Source organism: Daphnia magna, linkage group LG9 (genome assembly GCF_020631705.1).
Source record: "Daphnia magna isolate NIES linkage group LG9, ASM2063170v1.1, whole genome shotgun sequence".
Classification (NCBI taxonomy): Eukaryota; Metazoa; Arthropoda; class Branchiopoda; order Diplostraca; family Daphniidae; genus Daphnia; species Daphnia magna.
This window is the reverse complement of record NC_059190.1, coordinates 5895395-5906976: the sequence shown is the minus strand read 5'-3', so window position 1 is coordinate 5906976 and position 11582 is coordinate 5895395. Positions and strand designations below refer to the sequence as shown.

Below are 11582 nucleotides of genomic sequence, written 5' to 3'. Positions count from 1 at the left end.
GAAATAAATTAGACCGTGAATCAGGAAAGTACGTAGGTGTCATCGTAACTTACGGCTAAAGTTCCACAAAAATAGTCTACGAGAATTTTAACAGCTTCCTTGAGTGGAGCAACGTCCGACTCACTTCCTTTGATTTACGACTACACTCCGGACGAGGTCCACGGGAACGGGCACGAAAGGAAACTTGTACACAGTAACGCGACTGTAAGTTTTGGATAAATGGCGATTCCACATCAGGAAAAGCCTGAAAGCAACCTGTGATGGGTAAATTCGAACATCACCACCAACGGCATCAAATCCTATAATACATACAATTTCCATGAAATTTTAGCTTATAACGACGTCAAATAATGCGTATTATTACCCGGACGCGAGCCCTAGCTTTCTCAACGCCAGCCAGTTCTCCAGCGACAGTAACCAAGTTGCTCTTTTCCGTTTGATTGGTGCGATTCGAATCAGGAAATGGACATGACAACGTGTCTCCTCCATGACGCGGCTAAGGGTGTTACCTCCACGTCCAATAATATGAGAATGGTCAGTATAGCTCACTTCCATTTTTAGAGTCACTCCATTGCTTTGCTGGAAAATAAAGAAATGCACAATTTGATACGTTAAAATTCCTTCTGGGGTAATAGAACCCAATGTACCCTTGTATCAAGCACGGCCATAATGCGTTCTTTAGCAGCGCGAACTGATTCAGGCTCTCCAGCCACACGCACATGCGGATCTGGATAAATTGATGAAGAAACATTTCAATTTTACTTAAATAAAACAAGAAAGAAACCATAACAATGTAATTAAACACAAGAAATAGAATGTTGGCTGTCAAAGTTAGCTGAAATAAATAAATAAAGTTTTAAAAAGCTGTGGTAACTGAACTAGAGGGCACGAAATCCCAGTTCGTCTAATAGCTTACAAGTAATGTCATAATGCTTATTCTATCGATATTTAACCACTCCCGACATCTAATTCAATTCACTTTTCAATTAACAATCTAATAATTAAACTTAACTAAATAGAAAAACCAGTATGATTAAATAGAAAACTTTGCACTAACCTCGTTTTGATTTGGAACCAACTTTCAATTTCCTCTGGCCACATAATTACAGTGCTTGTTTCTTGCATAACCTACACACGTCAAAAACAATCAGTTAAAAACAAACAAAACAATTTGTCATACAGGTTGAAACATAAACTTTAGCTATCCAGAATGACTGTCGCTTATGATCAATCCGAATCAAGTGAGTAGAAAATTATCCGTTTCAACGAAAGAAAGCGAAAAATCGAGAAACGCAACTCCATCCCCTTAATAACTTCCACCAATAAAAACTGGCTAAAACCAGGTTCTCTCCCCTTCAGCTACCCTTTCCATATCTTCAATACTCAGGAGACTCAAAGACACGAGACAAGTGTCCATTTTCCGACTGTTCAAGAATTCAACAGTCGTCTGTAATCCCAACATTACTTTTACAAAAATGCACATTGCGAGAAACGACACTTCATATCCACACACAACTCTTACCCTGAGGAAAAACGTTCAGCAGCTGCTTCACTTCCACCCTCAGCAGGTACTGTAAACAATAAGATAAAAATTAATGTCTATTGTTGATCGCAGCAGATCAAAATTCATATAACTAGTAGTCAATTAATAACCTAACATCAGTCACGTTTTTCTAGTAATGAGGGGGAAAAAGGCTGGTTCCCAGATTACTAAGGGTCAAGTTGTTGAAGTGAACCAGCGAATGACCGAGGCAATCATTCTTCTATTAAAGCTTAAAGAAAATAGATGAAGTCCTTTGCGGATGTTAGCCCCATGACGAGGCAAATCAGCCCTACGGGCTAACAGGCTTTATGGACGACCAAATATTTAAAAACGGATAAAAAAGAATACCAGGGAGAGGCATCCCTTGAGATTTTTTACTTGTTCCCTATGGCAAAACTGGGCAAAAGCCATGCAAAAACGTCGAAAATTTTTTCCAGTAAATGACAGAAACTAAGCCATCTACACTGATTGACAACCTCTACCTAAAAGCATTGATTCCAATTTGCGTCGATCAACACGAAAGCGTTCTTCGTACAGTCCATCGGCGCGGGGTTCACCGTCGACGCTACCGTCTAGAGTTCGCATATCCTCCGACACCAACGAAGAACTTTCCGAAATTTCCGAAGCTAAATCCATTACGTGTTCCATCGTCTCTATCCTGTAAACACAAACCGATTGGAGATGAGTGCACTGATTCGAGTTGACAAATACACTAATCTCACGCTCAAAGGTTCTAAGACTAGCAATCAAACTGAAGTCATTGACTGAATTGTGATGTAATTACACTGATTAGTTCAAGGTCTCGACAAAAGGATTAACACTGTATGAGCAATAAAGATGGCGGTCTACGTACGCACATCAGCCATGCTAGGCGTAGAAAAAAAAAACATTGCAACTGATTAGTTCTTACCTTGTTTCACTTTTGAGATTTCACACTGTCGACATAAAAACTTTTTGATTAGAGCAGGTAGATTTTAAAAGATTTCTTTCGATTTGTTTTTCAGCAGCAATTAATCACGATTTAAAGGGCGAGATGAGAAGATATGCGATGAAACGAATGGTTCCAAGTTACTTTTGAAAAAAGATGGCCTAGCATAGATCAGTTTTAAAATCGATTGAGAAAGCCTCTTGCAAAATTAAAGAATTCTTTATTACTGGCGATCGAAAGGTGGTAAGAGAGAGCTAGTGTTGCTAAGGCCAAGATAGAATTGGGCTAACAAAAAAGAAAACCAAAATCGATTCTACTGAAAAAGTTTCAACCCCCACGATACGTCTCGGCTCGAAGAAGAGTGACGAAGTGTTGAGTAAACGTGAAGATTTGTCACTGAAATTTGGCCAACTCTTTGATGTGGTGCGTGCGTGTGCTAGGTGACTCTCCCAACGGGGCGCCCTAAAGAAAGTGAAACACTTGTGGACGATTTCAGCGAAGCAAACCAAAGTTTACCTCAAAATGACTAATACCGCCGCCAGGTGACGGCTACCTATGACCCAACATCCCCATACCCAACATTTTACCCATACAACATTACCGATTATGACAGTGAAGAGGTAGAGAGCCAATCGAGCGCGCGCAATTTCTTTCTTCTAATCTCCACCCTTATTTAAGGAAAAAGATAAAAAGCAAAAAAAAAAAAAAAAACAAGTGACGAATCTTCAACTGGACACAGCTCCCTCCCTTTCCTCTTTCCAAATTTTTCGCACTCCTTCTTCGTTGCACAATAGGTATCATTGAGTACGTCGGTTAAATACCCTAATAATACTTACCTTTAGGCAATGCCATAGTTTTTTACGCTTTTCCATGCGTTAAGATCTAACGTCTAGGTCATTAAGATAATTTCCATGTCCAGTTGTCAACTCTTGATTTACAAGCCACAGATGCTTTGTCGGCTTTATGTCGCCTATAGTTTATTTGCATGGTGATGGTGTACTGGTGTATTTCTAGATTAGTAGCGTTCATTAGCATTTACGTAAAAACGTTGATTTAATTTTAATCGTAATATACCTTGTAAGGAACTGAGAAAATTACCAATTCGTATTTTTGGGGTTTTGTCAGGTGAACACAAGTATGGCAAAACTCAGAAAATGGGAATATTTCATTTGTTTCGGAAGGCATAAATAGATAAATAATAGTCAGCAAGAGTACAAGAGACAAGACAAGCCTGTAATGAGCGAACATGAAAAAATCGGCAACGCCGGTGAAATATTTGATAAAATGAAATGCACCCTGATTGCAGTTCAAAATATAGTTTCAATTTTCAGTGTTCCACACAGTTTTCTGATATCCAACTAGTGATGTGGCTTCTTTTCTAACCTTTGTCTTGTAGATATTCTTATTGTACACTTTCTCGTACAAAGCAAAGGTTTCATTTATACCTGATACAACTAAAGACATGGCAGAATCTCGAAAGGCTCGTACTGATCACTTTTTTCGATGTACACCAAAACGTGGTGAAGAACGCAAGGCTGTTGGTTTCGCAAGGTGGAAGGAGCGTCAAGAAAAGAATTTAGCATCTTGTTTTTCTATGGCAAATAAGTTCAAACTGTATTTTCAGTCAAAAACTGTTTCACATTCAAAGGCAACTTTAAAGGAAATTCAGAAGCCATGCATCCAAATACAAGAGTCAAATAATTTACCAGGGGGTCCTTGAAGAAACCACCTTTCATAGTTCCTGGAAGAATTCGTCACAATGATAGTCATCTCCTCCAAGCAGTTCCACAAGTAAAGAATCCACCCAAGAAAATCTTATCAACAAAGCAACCTATTAAGTCATCAGCAACCCAATGGGCAACATCAACACAAGTTTCAAGCAAAATCCATTCAGCAGCAGCTGTGACCAAGACATCTTCAGGAAAAGATGCATGCCCTCAGTGTAAAGGATTTGTCCCTCCAGCAGGTAGAGTAGACCATGTGGTTCATTGGGACATTTATTCCATGTTTCAAGTAAATTTCTTTTGGTGGAATTTATTTTTTCATTTATTTTTTTTTTTTCATTTATTCAGCTATTTTATTTATTTTATTTATTTATTTTATTTTTATTATTTTTTTTTTTCTTGGGCTTGTTAGGAATAAAAATACCTGAACAATCCTCTGTAACATTAGCACAGGGAACTGATGTCCAAAATGGAAGTTATGCCAAACCTTTTAAACAGAATTTCCCCTCTATTTTCAAACCAAATCCTTGGATCACAGTCGATCGAAGAACTTCTGTACAGAAGCCGTTTAACAGTTTGCTGTCGCCTCAAGAATCGTCAGCTCCGCAAGCTGCGTTTTTCCGTGAAGACGTCACCCATCTGGAGAGCGAAGAAGAGGATTCCGACCCAGAATCAAAACCATTTGACGATCAGAGCATCCGTCATAGCAATGAAGATCAGGCTGTAGTAAAATGTCCCATTGAAACAAATGTTGTTAACTGCAGTATCACAGTGGAAGAACAACAGGAGCAATTCACTGTTACAGCGGTAGTTCATGCAGTTATGAATGATCACGACAGCAAGAACGATTCGACCGACGAAATAGGGTCTGTGACACTGCCCGAAGTCGGCGAATCACCTGAGAAGATAGAAATAGCACTGCAGTTAAGAGCCCAAATGGATCAAAAGAAAGCTCACCTGGATGGATTGTGTAATCTGTGGAGTGGCGTCCTTAAAGAAGAGGATGGTGTACCACAAGATGACGTTGGATCCATTCTCACGGTCATAGGACAGACACAACAGCTTCAGCGTGAAAGATTTCATCAGTATTCCACATTGATACTTCAATTTGAGAAGAACACTGCCGAAAAGACAATCACAAAAACTGACTTGGAAGGTTTTTGGGAGATGATTTCCTTCAGGTATCGCTATTTAAAGTGATAACATTCCTCGTCTGTGAAAGACTTACTTACACGTTGTGCGTTTCAGGTTACGGATGTTGAAAATAAATTTTCCCAATTAGATTCTCGACGTAAAGCCGGTTGGAAGAGCCAGGAAAATATTGAATATCTTTTCAGGAAAAAAAGAAACCCTACAAGTAGAACTGAAAAGAAAAAAGATGCAGGTGAATCTGAAATTAAGTCTTCTGGAATTCGATCCCATATAGCATTGCTAAGAAAGAAACAAATGGAATCAATGTAAGGCGGTTTATTTGGTTTTTACGTAGCTTTGAACCTAAACGTTTGTGTTGTAGAACATCTGTGATAGACAATCCGGTCGCTTTCCTGGATCATCAGCCATCGCCGGTGATTGTTCTTCCTCGTCTGAACGTTGAAGCGGATGATTGTTCACAGTTGAAACAAAGCGAGGGAGAAGATGACACATTGCAACAACCTTACAGTTGCCACCAAGTCCTTTTGTCAACCAATGTAGAAGGCTGTACTCCGAATAACGACGAACCAGAGACTGTACATCACAACTATCTACTACGAGGGAAGAAAAAGCATAAGTTAGCTACGCTTTTCGGATTTTTTTCATCACCTCATCAATCAAACATATCTCGGTTGCGCAGTCACACTTCTGGTATCGCACCGTTTTCTTTCATGAGGCAAGTATGTTGACGTGGTAACTTTTAGATTTATTTAAATAGGTTGCAAGGTAGATGAATCCAGCCTTCCAAGTTCTTCAGTTGTTCTACTTCCACAAAATTCCACCCCAAATAACGACAAAATAGAGACTCCAAAGTGCGTCAAAGTGCTACGAACGGACAGGAAGAAGCATAAGTCAGAAATTAACGGTGGATTTTTTCCATCTCCACATGAAACGGATAGTCCTCGGCAACGTAGTCGCTCAACCGGTAATTGCCTTTAAGTATTTTTAAATCACAAGAGTCGATTATATTTTGGGCTTTATCAAAATAGAATGTGTGCTGGATCAACCATGGTTACCAAGTTCGTCAGAGGAGCGGTAAAGAATCACGTTGTTGCTATCCCAAGTTTTAAGAGCAGAAGAGATCTTTATTGTTTTCGCAGGTGGAAAATGCCAACATCCAGCCGATTTTGCAATAGTCCCAAACTATTTTCTCCAACTATTAAACAAGTTAAAACTCGCAGTGGCCGCGTAAGTCAGTCGCCAGTGAGATTTGGGCAAGATGAGACAATGTCCCCGTATCAATTACGGTCATCCTGTTCCCAGTATACTAAATTACAGAAGGAAAGTAAGTTTTGAAATAATACTTTGTCCTTTTTTGCATTACTCATGAATTCTTTCTTTTGTACCTAAGACATAGAAAAGTCACCCGAAAATGCCGACAACGTTTCATCAAGTAAGGAAGAGAATAACAATGACATTGGTAGATTCCCAACAATGCCATCGGAACAAGCTTCAACTTAGTTTCGTTGTAAACACGTCTTACGTTTCGTTTAATAATTTTTCATAGTTTTCTCTTGTAAAGAATATTTCAGTTATAGAGCGTGTCATATTATATCTTTTCCCAACAATATAAATGCTGAACACAAGCAAAATTGGTATTTATTTGTTCTCCGAAAACGAGATTCAACCCATATTATGCCGATTTCCGTAGCCTCTTCGATGGTCATCTTTCCAGTCGTCAAATTGGCGAGCACGAGCAAGCTGTTCTTCTTCATCCCGTTCTGCCTTTCTCTCTTTCTCAAATTCTTCTTTCTCTGCCTGTAAAGCAGCCATTTCTGTGTTTTTCGCTTCATCTAGCAGGGAGCGCGCATTGCCGGATGATCCAGCTAACTTTCCATACCTAAGTTTCATTTAAATACGTTTTACAAAAATACTTCTAATAGTTTAAATCGATTTTATCTTACGTACCAACCCTCCTTCATTCGCTGATCAACAAGCTCTTCCACTGTCATTGCGGGAATGCTAGGATATCCTAATCCATAAACTGCCTTCTGCATGGCATCCCTTGTGATGATGATGGGTTTCAGGGGCTTACTAACATATGGTGGTAGTTTTTTGGCATCAGGACCTTCTTTTCTGATTTTCATCAGGTGCTCAACAATAGGCTTTTCCTGCGATATAGATTTCAGTTCTTCAATTGTTGAGAAAATGAACTTTTTCATCAGGAGAATGTAGTAATCACGCGTTGTGGATTCATCAGAACTAGGATTTTCAAGCGCCCTTTTCAATTCAACTAGTTTTGATTCCAAGTCTTTTGCTTCCCTGAATTTCCTGATCTTTTCTTCTCTTTGTCGTGCCATTTCTTCAAACCCCATTGGGCCAGGATGCCTTGGTGGCTCTTCAAATTTCACAAGTTCATCTCTGTCTGGGATGTCTAGCCCAGTAACAGAATAATCTTTGCATCTCTGAAGAAAGTCTTGAAAATAAACTTCAGCGACATTAAGAATATTCAGTCGATCATCTGAATTAAGCTTTAGATTTAGGTCCCCAAGAAGCACCGGTAACAAGAAGAATTTCAGGTCATTAGTTGCAACTTCTTCGACATTTTCGTTGTTACTGAAAAGTCCTAGGGCGCTAACAAGTCGCGTTGCATCTTCCAATATGTGAATGCACATTTTAACCTTTGTCTGTCAAACATACAAGTTCATGGCATTTGAAGAATGAAAAAATACCAAAATAAAATGTATCTACAAACCTGGTATTCAGGGCTGTTTGACGGATCCATGGTATCACATAATGAATAGTATATTTTCAATCCTTTGTCAAATAATGCTGAAACTGTTTCAGATCCCTCGTCTAGATCTGCCATTTCTGAATTTTTTGTTATTATGACGTAGCGCAACGTAGTGTTGGTGTTATGAAACTCGTTCTCTCGTTTCGCCAGCCCCTGGTAGATGGCATTGAGTGGCTTTTCATTTTTTATTTGATTAATGATTCCGTTGTAGGTACACACTTACAATTGCAACACAGTTTAACACATCCTATGTCTTATTTTACTTCTGCCGCTCCTCGACAATCAGGAATTAGGGCAGTAATGACAGTGTTAATTACCATGATATCAAAATCTTTACAGCTTCTATACCTCTTATATAAAAAAAGGCTAACCACTTTGACAAAAGGTGCTACCAAAAACCCATCATCCTAACTACACAAAGCTACAAAGGAATCATACTAGCAGTAACACTGTTAGCTGTTACAGACAGTTTAATACCAGACTTGATATGTACTTTCACTAATGTAGAAAAGGTTAATAGAAAAAAATGTACCAATTTAATATTTTGTGTATTTCAATTTTGCATGCAAAATGTGAAAACTTCATTCAAGTGTCATACTTCACATAGCTCTGAAGAATTGAATGCCTGTTACCACGCTGTTCCTCCATCTTTGGTATTTAAAATATAATAAGAAAATAGTTCAAGTGGAGAAAAAGGAAATCAAGAGCAATGACTTCTAGGTAATTGCTTTGAAAGTGTTGCGGAGCGATAGTGAAGTTTCCATTACCGAATTTGCCTCCTGAGACCTAAGATCCAATACCATAAATATTCATATTGTGTCGTATTTGAATGCACATGACAAATCGTATCTTTAATTCCAAATTAATTGTCTCGGTAGGGAAATTTAAATTATTCTCAGATTTCGAACAATTTACATTTGAATTGTGTTGAGAAAAAAAAACAAAAAAAACACCATATGGGGTGCATGGCGAGAAGAAAAATATCCGTTTAATAATCGGGCGGTAAGGATGGCGGTTTCGGTACATGTTGTTGGGTATTCCCTAAAGTGTGGTTTACTTTTTTAAAGCGTGATCAGTCTGTCAAGTTGACTTCAAAATAACCGAGTTAAGTAATTGATGGAATCCTCCCCTTAAAAAACGATCCTAAACGGTTCCATGCAATTTGAAATGCTAATCGATCCTTCTAACTCAACATCTGGTCCATTTCAGCCATACGGGAAAAAAAATCGTTTCCTATAACTTCTGCCAGCTGTATTGTATCATTTCGGTAAGGCAATAAAAAAATGTATCCGGATCATCTTTTTACGTTTTCTCTAAAAATAGCTCTCCCTGTTTTGTTGCTACTGTTCACTTACAACATCAAAACAGGACTTTGTTTTTATTCAAAAACTGTTTGTATAAACGGCACTTCATAGCACCCCCAGCGTTTTCTTTTCTTTTGTTGGGAATTGTTGTTCAAGTAGGCGTGTCAGAGGGTGTGACTATACAAAAGGATGTCGCAGTGTCATCCGCTTTCTGCCTCATTGTTGCATGTATTCTCGAGATCCAATACATTATGGTTCTTGTTGGACATCGTGTTGCCGTCAGATCCTCCTACAAATACGCCATATAGGCTGGAAAATCATAAATTAAATCGAACGTCTGTTGTACAACATCGACAATGGTTCGCATAAACCCATTCGCGTAGGATTTTCAAAATATGAACCGTTGATATTTTTCCTTTAGCTTTATAACATTATGAGTTCAGAAGTGCCAGTCTATCTTGCATTCATTGAACGGCTAGCATATAATGTATACGCGAACAAGGAGAGACAACGACGGAAGACAATTCAGAGCAGAGAGATTGATGTGGTTTCCAAAGTGTCCAGGTGGTCCATCCGGTGGCTGCTGGAGTAGATTTTTAACGAGGAAAAACACAACCCGCCCGCGCGCAAAGCCAAGTTGATCCAGGCTAGGGATTAAGAACGATGGCTGCAAAGGGTGGGGTGGCTTAGGTTGAAACATATAGCAGAATACAGAGTATATATATACACATATCACGCGAGGGCTATACTGAAACTTAAACCAAACGTCGATAGTCTTATGAACGAGGGGTTCATACATACTAGGCCTATAGTGAAAGACGATCTGCATGAGAATAAGATTTCTGCAACGGTCTAACGATTGATAACAATTTGTTTGTCCCTAATTGTTGTTGTTTTTTTTTCCTTCCCTTGCTTTCTCTAGATGTTGTGCTATAGGCTATTGCAAAAGAACCAAGAAGCCCTTCAAGTCTTCCTTAGTGTAATAAATACACTTGCCGTTGAAAGACAGTCGTTCGGCGGATTTTCTAAGGTTTAATCTAAAATCTGTTTAGTACTAAAAGTAGCAAACAAGTGTGGTTTTCTTATGCCGCTGACATCGAAGAAATTGTTATGTGATGAGCGCCATCAATATTGTATTGACGGTAATGCGTAAAAACAATATTTCATGACAATATTGAGCCTTTAGCTTAAGCAGATTATTTCAAATGGACCTCAAAATCCTTTCGACACGTTCGCTACAAATAACGGGATTTGTGGCAAAGCGGACGAGATCTGATGATCCGAGAAGAACTTGAGGATGAAACCTACGATGTGGTCTATAGTTCTAGTCTTACGATGAAATGACAGGTCGTGAAAGAAGCTTACGTGACAATGCACTTAAAACAGGCTCAGCCACGATCAGCTGAGGAATCTGTGCTGGTAATTCTTGCATACATCTTCTGTGTAAATTATCACCCGGGACGAGAAAAAAAGTTATCGAAAAAACCCATGGCGATTATCTTTGAAACTCTTTCAACATTTAAATAAAGCTTCATGTACAAATATAAAAACAATGTTAGAGAGCTGCTGCAAGCTGTTGCCTATTCTGTATATTAGTACGTCTTTGTTATAGTATACTGTCACTGATTGGTAAGCATTAAAGCCCCGGTGGTTTGTACGACTGTTGAAATACGACTCAGTTGAAGTAGACTGCATTGAAATATCATTTGTTGTGCATCTTGTATGATATTTGGTTCGTAACCATGATTGTTACTTACAGAGATTACCAACGGATAATAATGAAACGCTTGTAAAATGTATACACAAAATCGTGCCGCCGCCGACCCGAACTCTACACAAAGTTTTATGGCTCTGTTTACCTACCGTATTACAGCCTGTGGATTACACACAGAAACCAAAAACTGCTGGTTGTTCAAATAAAATGAGAACAACACTTCTCTCGGTTTTCCTCGATTTTAGATGAGCCTGTCGTACCGTTTTACCTCGACTGTAAATTACACTCGCGCGCTATCACCCTTATAGGCTCTATCGATCGATAAATATAGCACTGCTGTCGTGAGAAGGCGAATCAAATTGTTTGTGCTCTGATGGGGCTTTTTGAAGTGTTTATATAGTTTTGCACGATGCTTGTAGGCTGTATATTTTAAAAAACTTGTTA

The 11582-nt window shown here is 38.8% G+C and overlaps 2 protein-coding genes and 1 long non-coding RNA gene across 4 annotated transcripts; 1 reads left to right on the top strand and 2 right to left on the bottom strand.

Moving 5' to 3' along the window:
- Positions 1-162: 162 nt before the first annotated feature.
- Positions 163-3017, bottom strand: LOC123475838. Of its 2 annotated transcripts, XR_006651300.1 has the most exons (8): positions 2699-3013; positions 2454-2632; positions 2026-2201; positions 1523-1571; positions 1058-1128; positions 648-727; positions 365-579; positions 170-299 (listed from the first exon to the last, which is right to left on the bottom strand). It is a non-coding gene; the product is annotated as an uncharacterized LOC123475838 (long non-coding RNA). The 2 variants fall into 2 exon arrangements; XR_006651299.1 differs by having other exon boundaries at positions 163-299; positions 2454-3017.
- A 916-nt stretch (positions 3018-3933) lies between these two features.
- On the top strand, positions 3934-6972 carry LOC116930831 (disks large-associated protein 4). Its single transcript, XM_045179239.1, has 9 exons — positions 3934-4022; positions 4181-4437; positions 4608-5376; positions 5444-5652; positions 5709-6037; positions 6105-6311; positions 6376-6421; positions 6487-6671; positions 6738-6972. The coding sequence occupies exons 1-4, from the start codon at positions 3934-3936 to the stop codon at positions 5475-5477; spliced, it is 1149 nt and encodes a 382-aa protein (XP_045035174.1). The 3' UTR covers positions 5478-5652; positions 5709-6037; positions 6105-6311; positions 6376-6421; positions 6487-6671; positions 6738-6972.
- On the bottom strand, positions 6969-8239 carry LOC116930833 (immunoglobulin-binding protein 1). The gene is made up of 3 exons (XM_032938230.2): positions 8082-8239; positions 7295-8013; positions 6969-7226 (listed from the first exon to the last, which is right to left on the bottom strand). Exons 1-3 carry the CDS (start codon positions 8193-8195, stop codon positions 7010-7012), a joined length of 1050 nt encoding a protein of 349 aa, XP_032794121.2. The 5' UTR covers positions 8196-8239; the 3' UTR covers positions 6969-7009.
- Positions 8240-11582: the final 3343 nt, after the last annotated feature.

Excerpts from the sequence above, each read along its gene's own strand:
- LOC116930831 (XM_045179239.1), top strand. The coding sequence starts at position 3,934 with ATGGCAGAATCTCGAAAGGCTCGTACTGATCACTTTTTTCGATGTACA. Across the intron at positions 4,438-4,607 it reads AGGATTTGTCCCTCCAGCAG|GAATAAAAATACCTGAACAA; the intron begins GTAGAGTAGACC and ends TGGGCTTGTTAG. Across the intron at positions 5,377-5,443 it reads TGGGAGATGATTTCCTTCAG|GTTACGGATGTTGAAAATAA; the intron begins GTATCGCTATTT and ends TGTGCGTTTCAG.
- LOC116930833 (XM_032938230.2), bottom strand. The coding sequence starts at position 8,195 with ATGGCAGATCTAGACGAGGGATCTGAAACAGTTTCAGCATTATTTGAC. Across the intron at positions 8,014-8,081 it reads CAAACAGCCCTGAATACCAG|ACAAAGGTTAAAATGTGCAT; the intron begins GTTTGTAGATAC and ends TATGTTTGACAG. Across the intron at positions 7,227-7,294 it reads CAGCGAATGAAGGAGGGTTG|GTATGGAAAGTTAGCTGGAT; the intron begins GTACGTAAGATA and ends AATGAAACTTAG.